Source organism: Panthera onca, chromosome A1 (genome assembly GCF_046562875.1).
Source record: "Panthera onca isolate mPanOnc1 chromosome A1, mPanOnc1 haplotype 2, whole genome shotgun sequence".
Classification (NCBI taxonomy): Eukaryota; Metazoa; Chordata; class Mammalia; order Carnivora; family Felidae; genus Panthera; species Panthera onca.
In genome coordinates this window covers 50,181,320-50,200,439 of record NC_138339.1, presented here as the reverse complement: position 1 = coordinate 50,200,439, position 19,120 = coordinate 50,181,320, and the positions used below count along the sequence as shown (strand labels likewise).

Sequence of the window (19,120 nt, the reverse complement as noted above, 5' to 3'; positions counted from 1 at the left end):
TTCATCTGTTCTCATCCGGAATATATATCCTGCAGGGATGAGTTTTAAAAGATAGTGAATGTGCAAAGGCTTTGTAAACCATCAGACAGGCATGTCTTAGGTCTTACAATTAGTGTCACAGAAGTGAGGAAAGTAGAGACTTCCAACAAGAGAGAAAGTTGTGTCCGATGCTAGAGTTTCATAAAAATATTTATTTTTAGCTCAACTCGTTTGGTTTGCAATTTAAGGAAGTTAAGTCAAGAGTGAATCTGTTCTCTAATCACTTAGAACAGCATTTCCCAAAGTATGGAGCATGTGTCTCTGGTTGTACAGGAGACAACGTTGGATTTGGCACAGACATCGAGCAGAACTGAATTACATAGTGAGAAAGTTATTATTATTATTTTTTGTCTTTTAATCCTTCAGATTTATGTTAAGGGAAAACATCTCAGTTGGGGCAAATAAGTCTGTAATATCTAATGCAGGCTAGTCTCCCCTTTCAATAAACTCCTTCAGGTTGTCATCATTATTTAGCTAGAATATCATATTAACTTTAAAATTACCTTCCATAATACCTTCTTATTTGGGCCGGGATACCAGTTTTCCAGGTGGGGTAGTGATACAGAGTTTCCTTTTAAAATAAGCTATTTTAAACAAAAAATTAATTGACTTTTAAAATATTAAGTGCTTAATTGTATAGGTGGTATACAGAAATGGCAAAACTGAGAGATTGGTATTCCAATGATGGGAGTTTGGAAACTTTAGGTTTATCAGAGCCCTTCCTCCTTCTGTTGCTTGGAGTGGCTGCCTTAGTTCAACCATGTTAGAACAATGTGGGAAATTATCCATCCTGGGATGGTGGTGGGGTGGTGGTGGTTGTCTTGGGCTCTAGACTTCCAGATCTAGACCCTGTTCTTCCCCTAAGATGTTGGGTCAATTTTTGAAGCCAGTAGATTTTTCTAGACATTTGTGTCTTTAGCTGTTAAAATGAGAATTCTAGTTTTAAATGATTACTAGCATTCCTTCCAGCAATAAAGTCTATGATTCTTTGAGTGATTAGTAAATAAGCCTATGCTTTCAAACTGATGGAGGTTAGAAAAAATGTTTTTCCCCTGTAAACCATCAATATCATGTGTCAATGCCAGAGGCTGTTTGCAGACTAACATCCACGGCAAGGAAAACATCAACAAATTCATTCTTCAATGATAATTCATACTCTACCTCATTTGTGAAGGATAGTTATTTCAGGAAGGAATCTCTGGTTTAGTTAGGGCAATTGATTAAAGTTGAAAGTGAAATCATAAATGAAAGTCTGTGTCAATTTCCTGAGCCTACTGCTTAATGCCAACACCTCACTCTTAAGTCAGTAGTTTCACTGCAGTCCTATGTAATCAATTCAGAAAGCCCATGAATTTGGTTCCTTGGCGTAGCAGCTCATAATTTATAAGTCCTTATACTTAAAAAAGATGTTTCTATTCATCTATTTATTAATATCTTTCCATCTTTTAAAATTTATTTCCCCTGAAAGGGAGGGCAGGTGAAGTGTTTTCTAACTGGCTGAAAGTTCTAAGTATTCTTGTGAATTAGTGTAACTCTACATCCCAAGTAACTCTTAAAAATGGAAGCATACCACCTGTTTGGAATATAACAATATGGCGACTTCCATAATCAAAAACATAGCCAAGGACCAGGGAGCAAGTGAAAAATGAATATAGCATGGGGATAGAAAAAAACACCCACACAGTCTTGGAATCTGAAAAAAATGAGTTTGTTACTTCCTTTAACGATGAATCATAGAGACAAAATTTTGTCTCTATGATTAGGTAGGAAGTGTTTGTTGCTGCCATCTTTTGCACTGCATCAGTGTCAGGTTTTGCTCTAACTTGTGCTAACAAGGGTTATCTTTGGGCAAGCAACTTAGTCATTTTAGGGTTGTGTTTGCACATCTGAAAAAAAAGGGATAATGATAACAATAATTTGGTCATTATTCTGACCAAATTAGTGTCTGCATGTAAGTTCCTCAGCAGTGTAGTAGATACCTCCTAGATACCCACCAAGTGTTGATTCCCAGCCTTGCAGAAACGCTATTGACTAGTTGAGATTCAACATGCACTTGATTTTGAAAGTTCATCTTTTACTGCCCTTCAGAGGCTCTTTCCTTCTTCTATTCTCTATACATTAGTAACCTTGATTTCCTGATTTTGATGCTTAGAGATTAGAAGAGCAGATTAGAAGGTGTAAAGGACACCAGGAGAAAAAAGACAAGAAACTGAACAAAATAGAAATAATTAAAAAATCACAGCTATCCAGGGCCATTTAGTGAGGGGAAAACAGCCCCTCATGCCTCAGTAGTCACTCAGTAGGCTTTTGTATTTTACAGCCAGATATGATATGAAGTATTCCAAATGATGATCTTGATTTACCAAGATTAAATTCAAGTGTATATACTCTGCTGATTTTAGAAAAAATACAATGACTTCGAAAGAAATTAAATATAAAAAGGACAAAATTTTAAGTAAATAATTTTTTGTATGTTTTTCCGATTGAAACTTTAGTCATTCAAAACTCTTAGCCATAGATATGAACTAGGTCTCTAGGCGTTCCACAGAAGCATGATCTTACTGAAATATCTTCTCTGTGTCTTCAGCAAATAAACCAGGGCTTCACACATTCTGTGGAAAAGGATAGACATTTCTTTTTCTTTTCTTTCTTTTTTTTTTTTTTAAGTTTATTTATTTTGAGAGAGAGAGCATGAGTGGGAGAGGGGCAGAGAGAGAGAGAGAAAGAACCCCAAGCAGGCTCCATGCTGTTAGCACAGAGCCCTATGTGGGCTCGATATCACAAACTGCAAGGTCGTGACCTGAGCAGAGATCAAGAGTCTGATGCTTATCTGACTGAGCCACCCAGGTGCCCTGGAGTAGACATTTCTAAATACTAAGTTAAAATGATTTTTATGCAGATGGCCTTTGTTTGTGTTTCAAGAATGAGCATTTGACAGAAATTACTTGTGGACTTTCACAGTAGCAACTTTCTCAGATTCTTTTCCCTAGGACTTGGTGTTAGGACGGTTTACCCGGGTGGGACCCAGGGGCTGACACCTTGATTCTTATAGTGTCACATGTGGTTCTTTCATAGTGTTACCTGTAATTCTCTGGGAAAAAAAATTTGAATTTGGTCTGGTTTGCACATTAAAACAAAAGCATTTTCTAAGTTATCCCCATAACATAAGTTAGTACAAACTCAAGCGATAATCCATTATATACTGACTCAGTACCAAAAATATTGAATCAAATGAACCTGATATGAATCAAGAAGTGGACAGATGCAGATACCACAGAGAGCGAACATGTAGAATCCAGCACCATCAGAGGTCAACCAGTCAAATACCAGAGCTGGATTTTTCAAAGAACCAGATAATGCCAGTTTTATGGCCATTAATAACATTTCAGTTATATAAGCAAAGATAAGAGCAATAAAAAAATAAATTCTGCTTCTCAGTGTAATCTGATTGCCAGCAGGGTTCAGAAATGAACTTTCTCATTGTGCACGTGGCATTGCATTATAGACCAGTGATCATTCTGCAGCCCCCTCCCCAAACTTCCATTTCCCTTTTATGGACAGTCCTTAGTTCTGCCAGATCTTTAAGCTATTCCAGGGAGGCAGATTCTTTGGTTTCCCCTTAAAAGCTCTTTGATTGTGCCTCTGGTAGTTAATGCACCAAATGGTCTTTAGGGGTATTTCATACGTGTGCTCTGCAGCTAATCAGAGTGCCTTGGCCCACTGATTTCCTACTTCTGTGTTTTCCACATGTTTAAGGGCTTAGTTCAAACACCAGGCCCACCCACTTCTGGAGAGGCATGGTAGAGCTCAGCTCTGATTTGGGTCTCTGCCTCAAACAGAGATTTTCCAAAGGATATCCTGTAGTGGATGAATCATTCCATTAGGCCATGTTCACTTTTCAAACCAGGAAGCAGAGTGCCTGTTCTGTAGGGAAACTCAGATAAAGTTGTTGTGGCTGTGCTCAGAGCGCTTATAAATATTGTTGTCAGTGTCTTTGATACAGGTTCCATCAAGATAGTATGTAAACACTGACAGGTTAATTATGTGTTTTAAAGCTATGTTTATTGAGAGCTGATAGGAAGGCTGTGAAATGAGTCCTTTACATATTGCAGTGACAGTTTTCTCCCCCATGTCTTCCCTAGCTGATTACTCCTCATGCCATCCGTGTGCAGACCCCTCCTCGGCACATCCCTGGTGTTGTAGAAGTCACTTTGTCCTACAAGTCGAAACAGTTCTGCAAAGGGACACCAGGAAGATTCATTTACACAGGTAAGAACCACTGCAGATGGTGGACACAGAGCTTTTCCTTGGCCTTGTGAGTGTTTTACTTTATCTTACATGTATACGTGTGCATTTTATTTTAAAATCTAGTTTCCAAGACCCTCTTTCTTTGTCCATTTCACCATATATATGATTACATGTCTTGCTGTTATTATTATTATTGTTGTTATCATCATTATTTAAGATTTCATCTGGGTGTTCATGTTGAACGACAGGATCAGTAGAAATAAGTGGTTGGATATCTGAAGAAGCAGCATGAGAAATAAGAAAGGGGGAAGAAGTTCTAGACAATTCTCAGTCTATCTGGATGTTAAGCCATCTGTGTTGTGGTTTATTTGCTTTATGGAGTTAGGGATGTGCTTTAGTGCAGTACAACTTTCTTCTAGCCTGGTCATCGCATTTGTGTTAAAGAGAATTGGTAGTTTTCATATTCCATTCTGAGTTGGCACTTTCTTCTCCTGTAAACTGCATTTTGCCCTCCCCAAACAGTCTTTGCACATGGACCTGCCTTGTGGTAAGAAGCTAGGGTTGCAGAGTGAATGTGAATTGATCACCCAACAGATGGAGAGAAACAGGCAGGTTCCCTGGGGAAATGCAAGTATGCAGCCTAAGGGTCCAGTGTGTACTTTAGGAGAGCCTCAGATTACAATGTGCTAGCCAAACACCCACGGATCTTTCTATAATTCAGATGCTGGTTCAGTAGCTCTGGGTGGGACCTGAGACCCTGCATTTATTACAAGCTCCTAAGTGAGGCTGGTGATCTTGGTCCAGGGACCACACTGGGAGAAGTGACATTCTAGGCCCTCTGCTTTGTATTGTCATTACTGCATAACTGTCTCCAGGAACTTGTCCCATGTTTCCATCTTCATTCAATGGATGACCACAAGGCCTGATTAAGTATAGAGCATAAGTTGCTCTCACACAAAGAGGCTCCAGGACAGTGAAGAGATAACTCTGTTAGCACATCCTAATTATAACCATACAATTAAATGGACAAATTTTATTTTGCTGTAACATTTTACCTCAAAGCATCTTTCCTTTTGTATTTTAGTACTAGGGATAAAACCAACTGTGCTTCTTAGTCTCTCTCTCTTTCCTTCTCTCTCAAAATTATAAAAACAATTAATACATCCTGACCCTTGGAAATGCCTCCCAGCCCTTTAAACAAAATGCAGGTTTGGTGCCTGCCTGACGATTAGTTTTAGTTAATTGAAAATTATAGGATTGACCCAAGAGGAAAATTTTGTTTGCACTCCAATCACTTTTACAAATTAAGGAAAATTACCACAATTTTGTTTAGCTAAGGTTTCACACTGAGTTCAAGAAATTAGCTCAGCCATCCCAACAAAGTCAGCACTTTGTTAGTGAGCACTTGAAAAAATAATAGTCTATCTGGAGTTTTGTGGTGTATACAAACGAAGCATAGAGAAAGCTATGATGCTTTATAGAAGTAGGCCAAGTGTTTTTAATTAGGCTCATTGGTTCAGTGTAAGTTTTGAAGAACAATCAAACTAGCAGATTAGCTGTTTCTTTTAAAGCTAGGATTTCTTGCCATTCATTTTTCCCATGAGAACTTCCACATAGCACTATTTTTTTTTTACAAGCCTCATTATGGGCCTGCAGGAAAAGGACCAATTGAAACTTCTGATACTGTAACATTCCCCACCATCATTCCGATGGATGGGAGTTTTTCACAATGTTCCTCACTGAACTCGGTGTTCTGGAACATATTACAAAACCACAGAGGCCAAATGTTTTCTCTGAGGAGTTTGGACTCTGTTTTTGGCCAAAAACATTTAGGCCTTGCTGGCTGCTTATTTACTCTGCTATTAAGAACAAGAAAAAGGAGAAGAAAAAGAAGAAGAAGAAAATGCTTGTGTGGTAGGAGGTACAAGAGGCAATCAGGCATGATTCCGCTTTGGTGACAACATCCCTGCCCATTAATGGTTCCATTTTGTGGTCAGGTCTCATTTAGAAGAAATTATTTTTAATCAGTGTTCAACAAAATATCCCCTTGAGCCACCTGGCCATAAAAGTTAAAAAAAAAAATCATCCTCAGTAAATTACTTAAGTTCTCAAAAGAAAATAGCTAGGGACCCATTATGATTTGGAATTTTTTTAACCATTAAAAAAAATTGCCATCAATTTAAGAAATCACATCTTGGAAAACCTGTATCATACGGGAATTAAGATCAAAGATAAAAGCGGCAGATTTGCAAGTCTAGCAAAGTAGTTAAGGATAAGAGAGATAAATCCTTGGTGTGCATGCACATGTGTAAGTGTGCAGGAAATTTAACATATAAAAAAATACTTTTGCTGATTTTGCCTCAAACTGTGGGAAATAGAAAAGCGACTTAGTCTTTTAAGTAACTTCTCTCCATGTCGGAAAATAAAATTTTAAAGAAATTAACACAAAAACTTCCCCACTGATAGAGTTGGCTATTAGCTTGCTGTGACATTACATCATTTCCAGCAGAAGAGAATTTTTTTTAATTGGTGAACTAAACATGGCTTCTTGATTAGCATTAAATGCTGCTACCTAGGGTCACTTGTTCATGGCTGGTGCTGCTGGCCCCTGTGATTTACTCAGTTTACCTCTATCCTTGTTACCACTTACCAACCAAGGCAGAGATGGGTCATAAAACCTTTCTGTTCTTTGTATCAGAACAACCACTCAGGTCAGTGTAAATGTGCAGCAGTCCTTTTCTATCTGCCTGCAGAAGCTCCCACTTCATTTTCTTTAATTTCCATAGCATTTCAAGGTGTGAAACTTGATTTTTTGGATGGGGTAAGCCAACCCTACTGTTTCTTGGTGGAATGGCACTTGGAATTTTTCCCTTAAAAAGTGGGGGATGGGGATATCCTAGGACTGAACCTCACAACCCAAACTTAAGAATTTGTTGCAGTTTTCTGAGTGTGTGAGGGAGTTTGGGTGTGTATATGTCAAAGTCTCTAAGAATCCATAATTGAGCCAGGAACAGCATGGCCTAATCTATGCAAATAAAGGCAGACTTTTGGGGGAGGAGGAAAGGATTTGTCTAAACACAGATTGCCTGCAAGCTGGCTCCACTTATAAGGAGTGTGAACGCTGCTCTCCATCATTGGTTCTTCAGATCAGGGACGCAGGAGGCATTCTTAGTCACCAGATGTGCAGGTCTCTGTGTTTGCCCAGTGAGGGAGCAAAGCGAATCCCAAGTTGAGCAGAACAAATAGTACTTCCCAGATCTTATTTATCATGTCTAGTTATTCTTATGTAAGTTCAGGGCAGAGATGACTTTAAATTTTAAATAATGTTTCCTAATAGAAGGAATAGCATTTCCTTCTAATGACAGGACTGTTTTCAAAGCCCTCTAATAGTGTGTGGTCAGTCAGACCTATAGGAAGTAAATCCACGATAAACCTCCACTTCCGTGGAAAGAGGTCTCTCCAGTACCTTTGTTGTTCTTGCAGCTTGTTTTCCTGCTGTTGTTACATCTTTTAAGAGCCTTGGATCTTTTAGAATTGTAATCTCTCCTGCTAAGCTTTAAGTAACCTTGGGAGTTGATAAAGAACTCCAAGGAGGCTTCAGAAGCTTCTTCAAAGTTCTAGAGTTGGTTTTCTTGATAAGAAGTGGCCAAATCCAAATGCAGTTTTACATCATTGCAGTTCTTTCTCCACGGGAAAGGCTCCTATCTTTGGGAAAACAATGACTAGAAGAATAAGCCATCAGGATGTGTCTGATTAGCTCAGGTGTGCATGGAGAGCTGTTGACTGCCAGCTCTGCCAGATGGTGAAAGCCCCAGTGGAATGATCATGTCCCAGCTCAGATTTGGGTTAGGCCACTTCTCAGATCATTCTACCACCAGGTTCTGCCAGTCTAAGGATTATTCACCAAACTTCCTGCCCCTGTAGAAGGACTAACCCACATCCCTGTATATTAGTCTCAGAATTAACTTCGAAATAAAAATTCTTCCTGGAAATACTTCCTTTTTGTACCTCCTGCCCAAAACAGCTTTGCATGTAGGAGGGCCCATTTTGGCTAAATAAGCTCTGTGGAACTTGATGATATGTGCCATGTCTTCCAAGTTTTCCTTTTTTCTCCCTATTCCTTTTGTTTTCTTCTCCTTCCCTTTCTCTTCCTCCGTCCCTTCTCCCCCTGTTCTTTCCTCCTCCCATTCTTTTCTCTCTTACTCCCAAGGAGACAATATGGCCTAGTGATTGAGGGCTTGGTTTCAAGAGGTGGTGGGTTTGGATCGAATGCTCAGCTCTACCACTTACTATGGAGGTTATTTTGGGGACATCATGTGATGGTTCTGAACCACAGTTGCCTCATTTTTACAAGGGAATAATCCCTTACCGGTGTTCGTTTTAGTATCAGGGAAATGTATGTAAAGCGTGAGCTAGTATGAGCACCTAGCCAGATACTAGTAGTTTCCATTAATAAATGATAGCCATTACTATTGTTCATTAATCTTTTCTTTTGTTGCGGAGTCCCTACCATGGTGTAGATATTTTACATATATTTTTTATCTTCACCATCATTTCCTAGAGGGCTAAGAAATGTCCTTTAGGGATTTTAGTAACAAAACTGTAGACATCCATAAATAAAAGAAACAAGTAGCACTAACCAACCACAAATAAAAAGAGCAAAGTATGAATAAGGTAGCAAGAAAAAGAGATTTATAAATATGAATATAACAATTTTGATACAACAAATACTTTCTCGGGAATAGCCTCAAACAATAAATATTTTTATAAGGCAGCCCTGACTTATAATGTTCTCTGATGCTGAATTTTCAGGAAAAACACATACCTGTCTTTTTGCTTCCATTCAAATTTCAGCCCTTCCTCTGGAGGCCATAGTAACATGGGTGTAGTCTATCATCAGCCCTTTCAAAGGTGTTTAGGCTATAATTGCTTCAACTCCAGGTTCAAAAGGTTCAAGGCCAGAAGGCTCTGTTTCTAGTTCTTGAAACGCTCCTCCACAAATGAAGGCTGCCACCCTGGGGATAAACAAAATTATCAGTTATAGGGCAGAAGTAAAGAGCTTGTACCTAATGCAGCTCATGTTCCGTGGCCTCTTCTTACACTAATTCATTGTCAGATCAGGCTTCCAAAAAGCCACTGTCATAACTTTACCCTGCAGAGAAGGCTTCCCCTTTTGCCCACTGTATGTGAGATGTGGCCCAACCCCTATGCTTGACGAAGCTTATGGCTCCCTGTGTACTCAGCTCCACTCAAACCAGTCTCCTCATCAGGCCTCAAGGTCACTTCATATTTAGCAATTCTGGACATGGTAATTCCCCTATAAGATCAGGCTCAGACTCTGTTTCCCCTCTGCAGTATTCTCTGGCCATTTTAGTATAGTGGGCAGAGCACTGGGCTGAGATAGAGGAGGCCTGGCAACACCAGCTCTGCTGCTAACTGGCTCTGAGATGTGGGACAAATTGCTTCCATGCTCCACTTTCCAGTTTCCTCAATGTAAAATGAGTCAATTGCACTAGGAGACTTGATGTTCCCTATGGCTCATCTTGATTGACTAGAAAAGTTTATATCCTTGGATCTCTTTTGTTGCATGTGCTTATTAGACCATTCATTTATTTATTCCCTTCCTTGTGTCTTTAGATCTCTTGTTCTGTTCTTAGGTACACAAATTACAAAAAGTCTACAAGCTCTATGAGAAAAGGATTACCCTTCCCTGATCTTATACTATTTTGTACACTGTGTTGAAGCAACTTGACTCATATCTTACTTGCAATAGATGTTCTCTAATAATTGATTGACATATTGCCAGGATCAATGGGTCCTCATTGATTTTTGTGCTCTGGATGACATGGAATGTAAATAAGAGCTGTTAATTAAGAATCTATCCCCTTTTACTTGAAGTTTTACATGCAGGAGAACACAGTAGTTGGAATTTCCGTTAAAGAAAAAAATAGGGCTGGCTCCATATTATAAATATTCTTCATTTTCTCTCATGTAAAATAGGAATCTTTTAATAGTACCTATATCTGGGAGGGAATGGGTCAGTATATGTAATACAGGGCTAATAGTGCCTGGTACAGTGTGAGTGTTCCCTAAAAGTAAACTCAAAAAGAGAGAAGCAGATAATAGGAATGTTCCTTCTGAAAATCCAAAGAACAAATTTTTTTTTTGGTATTAAATAAGTGCCATATTTCATCATAATTAAAGAAATTATTTCTTTCTAGTCATTAGAGTAGGAATCAAAAGACCTGGCCTCTAATTATTATTTTAGCACTCCCTGTTGTTCATTCATTCAACTCACAAATATCTCTGGATTGCTTGTTCTATTCTAGGCAATGTTTGAAACAACCTTTGGCAATATTCTAAAACAGTGTTGAGCAAAATAAGATGCAATTCCTGTTCTCATCGGTATTATGGTCTAAGAGGGAATGTAGATACTTATAAGGTTACTATTTCAAATCTGGTAAGTGTCCGGAAAACAGGAACTGAGTTCCAACAAGCATATAACAAGGATATAACAAAGAAACCCCAAATGGTCAGTTAGAGATATTTTTCCTTAGGAAGAGATCAGCTGAGGTTTGAAGGATGATTAAGAGTTAACCTGGCAATAGGTGAGGGGTGGGAGAAGCGTGGGGTTGAGGAAAGAGAATGAGTGTTCCAGCAGAGAGGAACATGTAAGAAGGCATTGAATGAGAGCAAATGTGGCATCTTGGAAGGCTGGAAAATTCCAGTCAGGCTGCAGAACTAAGAGAGAGGAGAACGGTGACAAAAAAGGCTGGAGAAGTGGTCAGGGACAAGCCTATGCAAAGTCTTATAAGTCATAAGGAGAGGAGGACTTCAGTTGCCATCTTAAAAACAATGGGAAGTCCTTGAAGTGTCAGAAATGACAATGGACATGACTAGATTTGCATTTTGGAAAAAACAAAAGCAAAACTCTCTGTCTGGATGGCACTTAGAAAACCAGAATGGATGTTGGGAGACCTGTTAGGAGATCATTGCAGTAGTCTAGGAGGGAGATTTGGTGACTTCGATTTGGGTGGTAATGGGTGGAGAGGGAATAAAGTGAGAAAATTCAAGAGGTATTGAGGAGGACATAGATGGGACCTAGAGATGGGTTCGCTGTAGGGGTGAGGGAGAGAGAGAGGGGTTAATGCTACCAGGCTTTTGGCTTCCTCAGCTTAATGGAGGGAGGGGCCATCCCTCCTTTGGGCATCCCAATGGTCTTGTGAGTATCAGTGAAGGAAAGAATGGGCATGAAAATGTTCTGCAAAGGGTCATATTCTACACATATGTTAATTGTTAGAAAGACAGGCCTAAGCAAACTCAGGAAGAATCAGGGAAAGGAAGGCAAGAATGTGTTTTCTCTTATATCAGATTGTTTTCACTTAGGATTCAGCTGAGAGAGGGCTGTGTAATGAACACTTGACTAGCAGTTCTGCCTTAGCGGTGTCCTAATTGGAAAAGATTCAAGAAGAAAGAAAAATTAACAGGCTGCTCCTGTCCACATGTCTTGAATATTACTCCAAATGAGCCATTTACACACAAAGAAAAGAATTCAAGGCAGAGGGAATATTTATTCTTTTTGCTTTTGCAATCCAGAGGGCAAGTCCCAAGCCTCACTCCTCTGCTGAAGGGAGTTTTTTCACAAAATGTGATTGCTCCTGATCTGATATATCAGGTTCAGGTGATCCTAAACCCTCTGGCATTTGTGAAGTTAAACACTGTTGGTGCCATAATGGGGACAACAGCAACAAGAATCACTAAAAGTACCCATTGTACTTCTGTGACATCTATAAAATGAAAGCCGTTTCTGCAAAGAATAAAGCTGGTCTGAAGGAAGCATATTATTTTGCATATTTTACGTACATACTTTCCAAGAAATATGACCTTTATTTCCTATTTGGAGTGGAGTGTAATCAGGACTTGAGTAGCTAGTGTAACAGGATCATTAAAAGGGATATTTTCACTGACATTAGAGGTCTAAATGGCCACTAGGCCTTATATACAACCTTGGCTTTTTCCTGTCTACCAGAGTTAATAAGTGATAAGGCCGGGAGAGAGATAAATCACAGAAATCCCTGTCCAAAGAAAACATATTGACTACTGCCAGGCAAATAACAGACCATAACCAACGGTCCCATTCATCATTCATGTAATAGGGATATAAAGTATTTCCTACCAATGAAACCATATAGAAGGAAAAGGCAGATAAGCTTCCCCAATCTAAGGCATGTGATTTGGTTATTAAGGGACATGAACTATTTGTCACATGGCTTTAATCTTTAAGATGTGTTGCCATTTCTAAACTATAAATTTCTGGTCAGGGATTAGAAACCTATTAACAATAAAGGTAGGAACTGAGCTTTATATGTATTCTTGCCAACATAATGCAACACTATAAAGTCTTGAACCTCTAATCTATTTAGTATGATATAACATGATTTGGTTTTCAAAGCCAATAAACTATTTTGAGGTTTGCAAGGCTTTTGTTTTTGTTTTTACCCAGCATCATGATAAATTAACCCTTCAGTTTTTTAACTATGCATGTTGAAACTTTCTCTAACATCCTGAGTGGGGGGTGGGGGTGGGTAAGTAAACCACGTTTTGTTTTTGTTTTTTTTTCTTTTTCTCGTTCTCGAAGATTTATTCCAAATGTTTGGTGGAGGATTATTTTCTGTTTTATTCGTCCATGTTTGCAGTGGTGTGGATGCTAGTCTTTCTGTTAGTTGTAAACTAAGTGATGTGGCGCCCACTAGAGCATTAAAACTTGTTTTTCTTTATTGCAATGTCGTACATACTGACTTCAGATAATTTGGGAAGTACCGATAGAAAAATAATTAAGATAATATTAAAATTGCTCACATTTCTACCAGTATAAACATAAACACTCAATAAATGTTAGCTGTTAATATTTCTTAATGGCATATGTCTTTCTTCTTCCTGTGCATATATCTGCCTCATTACCAAAATAGGGTGATAACTTACATAATATTAGGTAATTTGTTTTTTCACTTAATATGTAGGAAACAATAAGGTGTTATAAGTTTAAAACAATTTTTAGCCTTTAGTAATCATTCCACATCTTAGTAGAATCTTATAATGAGCTATATCTTTATCTTGTTGTAGCATAGATACCTTGAATTTGGGTTCTGATCTTTTTTTGTTCCTGAAAACCTCAGCACAGGTAAATAGTCCTATACGCACATTCTTCGGTGTACACATTGGTGGGGACTCATCAGCCAACCCCAATTAAGTGAGTGGACCTAGCTCTGAGGGCCTCCTATCTCAGAGGCCCCGATGTCTCTGAGGTTGGTTCTAGCTCCCAAACGCACATTCAGCTACAGTGTGGAGTTCTTTGTTTTCAACCTGAACCACCCGAGGGTCGATGAATTCCATGAATTTTTCCCCTGCCATGTGAAGCAGTACCATACTTTTCATAATAAAAATGGGAACTCATCTAAGAGGCTTAACAATTCTGAAACTGAATCAAGTCCAAAATTAAAACAATTAGGTAGGAAATTTAGGCCCCTCCCTGCAACCTCCCTTCCCCAGGATAGCAACATTCCCTGCTAGAGTTTTGAACTCCTCTTTTCTCTCTACTGGTTTTCTGACAGCCTTTCTTCAATTTTATCTTATCATTTCCTCTTTTTCCACACTTTTTTTTTACACTGTTGTCTCTCTCAATCTTCTTCCTCTAAGTGTTACTGAAATGTAAAACATCTTCCCTTCCCCTCCCCCCCCCCCCACCCCCACCCTGAGAATCTGGGTGAGGCCTGCTCTATTATTGGCTCATTTTATAAGAAAACTTAGAAAGGTGAAGTGACTTCCCCAGGGTAATGTAGTTAATAAAAGGAGGAGCCAGAATTTGGACCCTGGTGGAGCCTGCACTGTAAATTTCCTGAGGAGCCAGGTTAGCGCATTCCTTTTTGGAATTACGTGATTCCCTCAAATTTGATTGTTGGTGATGGGAGAGTGTGGGTATTTCTAGAACATGTGAGGACTGACAGGAACTGAAGCTTTCTGTATTTTAAACAAGTCAAATCATTATGAACATAATATACACTCATACAGAAGATCTTAAAAACACAGAGTGAAGTGATCCATTATTCCAATCCTCAGAAATAATCATTATCAATATTTTTAAATCTTTCTTCTAATATTTTTCTTTGTGTCACTCTTATGAATTTTTATCAGAGTAAATCACAACATGCTTTTATAACTTTGCATCCTGCTTTTAATTTAAATTGTAAAATAAACATTTCCTCTGTTAATTCAAATTCTTCCTAAATGCATTTTAGCAGGTATATAATAGTCTGTTTTGTGGCTGCATCATGATTTAGTCATTCCCTTGTGTTGGATAGACACATTTTTTCTTTCATAGAACTTTCACCTTTGTATATGCCAGAGTAGAACATGTTCTTGAATATAAAGCATTCTCCAATTTTCCTAATAAAAAGTTTTTCAGTTTTAGGAACAAATTAAACATGTACATATTTATAGATACTAGTGAATTATCAAATGTCTACTTGTAATATTTCACATATTAATTTAGTAACATTCCTATTTACAATCACAAACATAATTTACAACATTTACAAATATAACTTTTTCTACTTTTAAGTTTACACTTTTATTCAAACTCTTCATAGCCATTTTTGACATCCGCATTTTTGTTTGTTTTTATCAAAACCAGAGCCATTTTAAATCCCATCATATTTGCCTCTAAGTTGTTGGAGACGCAGCTCTTTTTAAATCTGTGCATGATTCTTTCACTGGAAATTTTATCCTAAGCCAAAAGTAACCATTTGCTATATTTAAATCATTTAAGTCTCCAAAGATAACCACTTTCAGCTATGTTTTAAAAACTGATTTTTAAAAGGCTTGTTTTGAGGAACACTTGTCATACTGAAAGGCCAATCTGCTAGGAAAAATTACTAAATATATGTTAATTTTCTATTTCTCCTTTTTGTTTTGACTAACTTCTTTAGGTGACACTATATACATCCCCAAACTGCCATTGCATATGGTTGTTTCATGCCCCAATCCGTACTTAGTTTAAAATAACATAATTGGAAAAGAACTTTATAATATGAGAGATTTTAAAATTATTTGAATATAGAACAAGGGAACGATTTTTTGAGAGGAACATTCTCTCCATTTCAGCACTTTCCTATTGGTGGGGCATATGCAAATGTGATCCTTGGTATGAATTGAATACTATACTATGTAGTATTTTTTATTTGGGTAAAGTATGCTCCCCCTCTTAAGTAGACCTCATATTATTCAGGGTACTTATTGTGCAGGGGGAAGCCAGCCCATTTATGTCAGGCTGAACAGTTTCTGCCAAAAGTACTCAGTGGTGAGGGGTTAGACAGAAGCTGGGACTCCCTAAATTGAGGGCAGAAACAACAACAGGAGAGCAGACTTCTCCATGTACCCTCTGCTCTTTGGCCTCCAAATGTAAATGTTCATCTTTTTCCTGTAACATGAACTGTGGTTCACTTCTTTACATCTTGGGTGGAAGACCTGACCTGCTGGGCAGAGCCACCTGGGATCAGGCTCGTGGTTTGTTTCAGGAAGTCCTGACCCCCAGTTAATATGGAGTTAATTTAGATCCTTGTTTAGTGCCAAATATCATTATTTATATATAACATTGAAATACCTGCAAAGAGTAAGGCTTTCCCAGTAATTCTGCACATGTGTATTGTTCTCTTTCAGTGTTAACTGATTTTTAAAATATCCACTGAGGCAGGGTTGCCTATTTGGGGTTATTGAGAGGTTTGGGTGGAGGAAAGTGTCTCTGGAAGATCTGTTCAGAACAAGCTTATAGGTCTTGTACTTCTCCAGTTTCTTCAAGACTAGAAAAATGAAACATTTGCACTGGTTATCTCAGAAGATGTAGGAGTATCATCTAAAAGCTTGAAACTTGGGGGTGCCTTGGTGGCTCAGTTGGTTAAGCGTCCAACTTCTGCTCAGGTCATGATCTAATGGTTTTTGAGTTCAAGCCCCGCATCGGGCTCTGTGCTGACAGCTCAGAGCCTGGAGCCTGCTTTGGATTCTGTGTCCCCCTCTCTCTCTGCCCCTCCCCTGCTCATTCTCTGTCTCTTTCTCTCTCTGAAATAAATAAACGTTAAAAAAAAATAAATTTTAAAAGCTTGGAAATTAAACTTATAAAATTATTAACATAAAAAATAAAAGATTGTGTGACTTGCGGCAGCTGGGTGGCTCAGTCAGTTAAGCATCCGACTTCAGCTAAGGTCATGATCTCACAGTTCATGGGTTTGAGCCCTGCACCAGGCTCAGTGCTGACAGCTCAGAGCCTGAAGCCTGCTTCAGATTCTGTGTCTCCCTCTCTCTGCTCCCCCGGCCCCCACCTGTGCTCTGTCTGTCTCTCTCTCAAAAATAAATAAAACATTAAAAAAATTATTTTAAAAAGTATGTGACTTGTCAGAAAGTTATATGTCAGAGCCAAAGTACGGGCTTGGCTGTTGAGCTTTTCTGCGTGGCTCATCTTTGTCCTATGTCTGTGTAATTAAGTTAACTTAACTTCAGTGCAGTTTTTACAGTTGACCAAGCCTTTTCCATTCAATTCTTTCTTGTTAACCTGTGAGGTAGGAAGAACAGGTATTTTTAGCTTCATTTTCAGTGTGAAAACTGAAGTTTAGAGAAAGGTAAAGTGGTATGTTTAAAGTCATTTAGGTCACCTAATGATGGATCTGATATCAGATTTCTATTACTCTAAGTAATCGATTATCCTATATGGTATCTCATATTTTTTTACATCGACAAAATGGACTCACACTACTTTTACTCTACTTTTTTTTTTTTTAAGCTTTCTGTGGACATAATTCACTAGTTAGACTGGGGGATTCTGGAGTTTTAGTCTGCCTTTCTAACATTGACACTTTAATTACATGTATTTTTTCCATAGCACTTACCATCAGCTGATATGATCTGGATTCTTTGTTGACTTATGTATAGTCTGTGCCTCTCACTAGAATATAAGCTCCATGGAAGTAAGACCCTTGTCTGTCTTGTTCACCACAGTATTTCAGTGTCTAGTATAGTACCTAGCACAGAGTAGGAGTGCTCAATAAATTAGTCAAATCAATGAATGGAAGAACCTGTGAAGGAATGACTGAGAAATTGGCAATAAATGGAATGTGAGCCTTAAAGATAACCTAGTTAACCCAAATTGTTGACTTCTTTATAGATGAGGAAAACCGGGCTTGTAGAGTTTAAAAGACTTGGCTAAAGTTACTCAGCTGGTAGTAGATTTTTGTACCAGAATCCTTTCCTTTGGCCTGTCAGCCAAGAGCTTGTCATCACACTGTATATATTCCCCTTAGGCTCATTTAGTTATAAAAAAATTTGTATGGCTATAGATCTTGGGAGTCAAGGCAGACCCCAGTTTGAATCCTGGTGCAGTCAATTTCTAGCTAGTTTCTTACCCATTCTGAGGCTCTGTTTTCCGCTGTAAAATGGGGATTATATCTCAGAGGATTGCTGTGAGGATTCGATTAGATGCATATGGAAAGCTCAGCATACTGCATGGCATCTAGTGAGTGCTCAGTTAGTGGTACATCTTATCAAAAAAGGATTTCAGAGAACATACTTCTATAATTCTGAATTTTAGAGATGGAAAGGCCCTCAGAAACAGCCTAGGCCAATTGTCCAATTTTGCAGAAGTGGCAGCTGATGCTCTAATAAGGAAGAGCCTTTCCCAAACTAACACATGATTCATTTGCCTATAGAGCCAGAACAAATCACATATTTTATTTATTTATTTGTTTGTTTGTTTTAATGTTTATTATTTATTTTTGAAAGCGAGAGAGAGGCAGAGAGAGAGGGAGACAGAGGATCTGAAGCAGGCTCAGCACTGTCAGCACAGAGCCCAATGTGGGGGCTCAAACTCATGAAAACTGTGAGATCAGGACCTGAGCCAAAGTTGGATGCTTAACCAACTGAGCTACCCAGGTGCCCCCAGAACAAATCACAAAAAATGGATTTACTCATTATTTTGTGACTTGCCTTCCATATTTGCGAATATTTAAAGGCATTGCATTTTTGAATGTATATGGAAATCATTCAACCAACATCACCACAGTCATTTGGCAGGCTCTTTTTGAATTCTTTAAGGTCATTAATCTTTAAGTACACTCCCAAGAAAAGGTAAGATAGTAGAGCATGTTTAATTCCTTGGGTCTCCAATATGTGATCAGTTTTTCTAAAAAAGTTTTCTAAAAATCAGTTTTCTAAAAATGATGTCATAAACATCATTGTTCTAATCTGTTTGTTTACATTCCTTGCCTTTCTGTTGACAAAAGAAGAAAGAGCTTTTCTTTGCCTCCAAGTACATCAAAGTCTCGCAGAAAAGTCAATGCCACTTCCACCATTAGCAAGGTGGAGTCAAGCAATTGGAGTCCTACAGAGTGGAGTCCTTTCTTTTTGTGAGAGACTGATGTTAAGACACCAGAAAACTGTTGGGAGACCTCATTGGGACTGGAGGGTCATTTTTCTAAGGTCCAGATCAGGGAGGGACTTGGCAGGGTCCACCTGAATATATTGTCCACTAGCATGCTCTCATGACCTAGCGCCTATGGGAATTGATGGGAGCAATTCATTTCCAGCCACAGGGCATCTGTGGACCCTTCCATTTTGACTTTAAATCTCAGTTCCTTGAGGTCCTTGAGGAGATAAGATGTGTTAAGCTTTGTTGCATTTAGTGATCTTCCGCTTAGTGGCTTTGGAGGCAGAATCATCATCATAAGGATCAAGAGAGAGGTACTTGCATGATGGTGGCAATCAGGGACAAGATTAAAACCTGCCAAGCAGA

At 38.6% G+C, this 19,120-nt stretch overlaps 1 protein-coding gene across 8 annotated transcripts in view; it reads left to right on the top strand.

The window, feature by feature from the left end:
• EBF1 (EBF transcription factor 1) overlaps positions 1 to 19,120 on the top strand; it is a 391,381-nt gene that overhangs the window by 307,264 nt on the left and 64,997 nt on the right. For all 8 annotated transcript variants that reach the window (XM_060634863.3, XM_060634862.3, XM_060634867.3 and 5 more), the window contains exon 10: positions 4,182 to 4,308. In XM_060634863.3, coding sequence (XP_060490846.1) covers positions 4,182 to 4,308 — 127 coding nt within the window. The remainder of the gene's footprint in view (positions 1 to 4,181; positions 4,309 to 19,120) is intronic.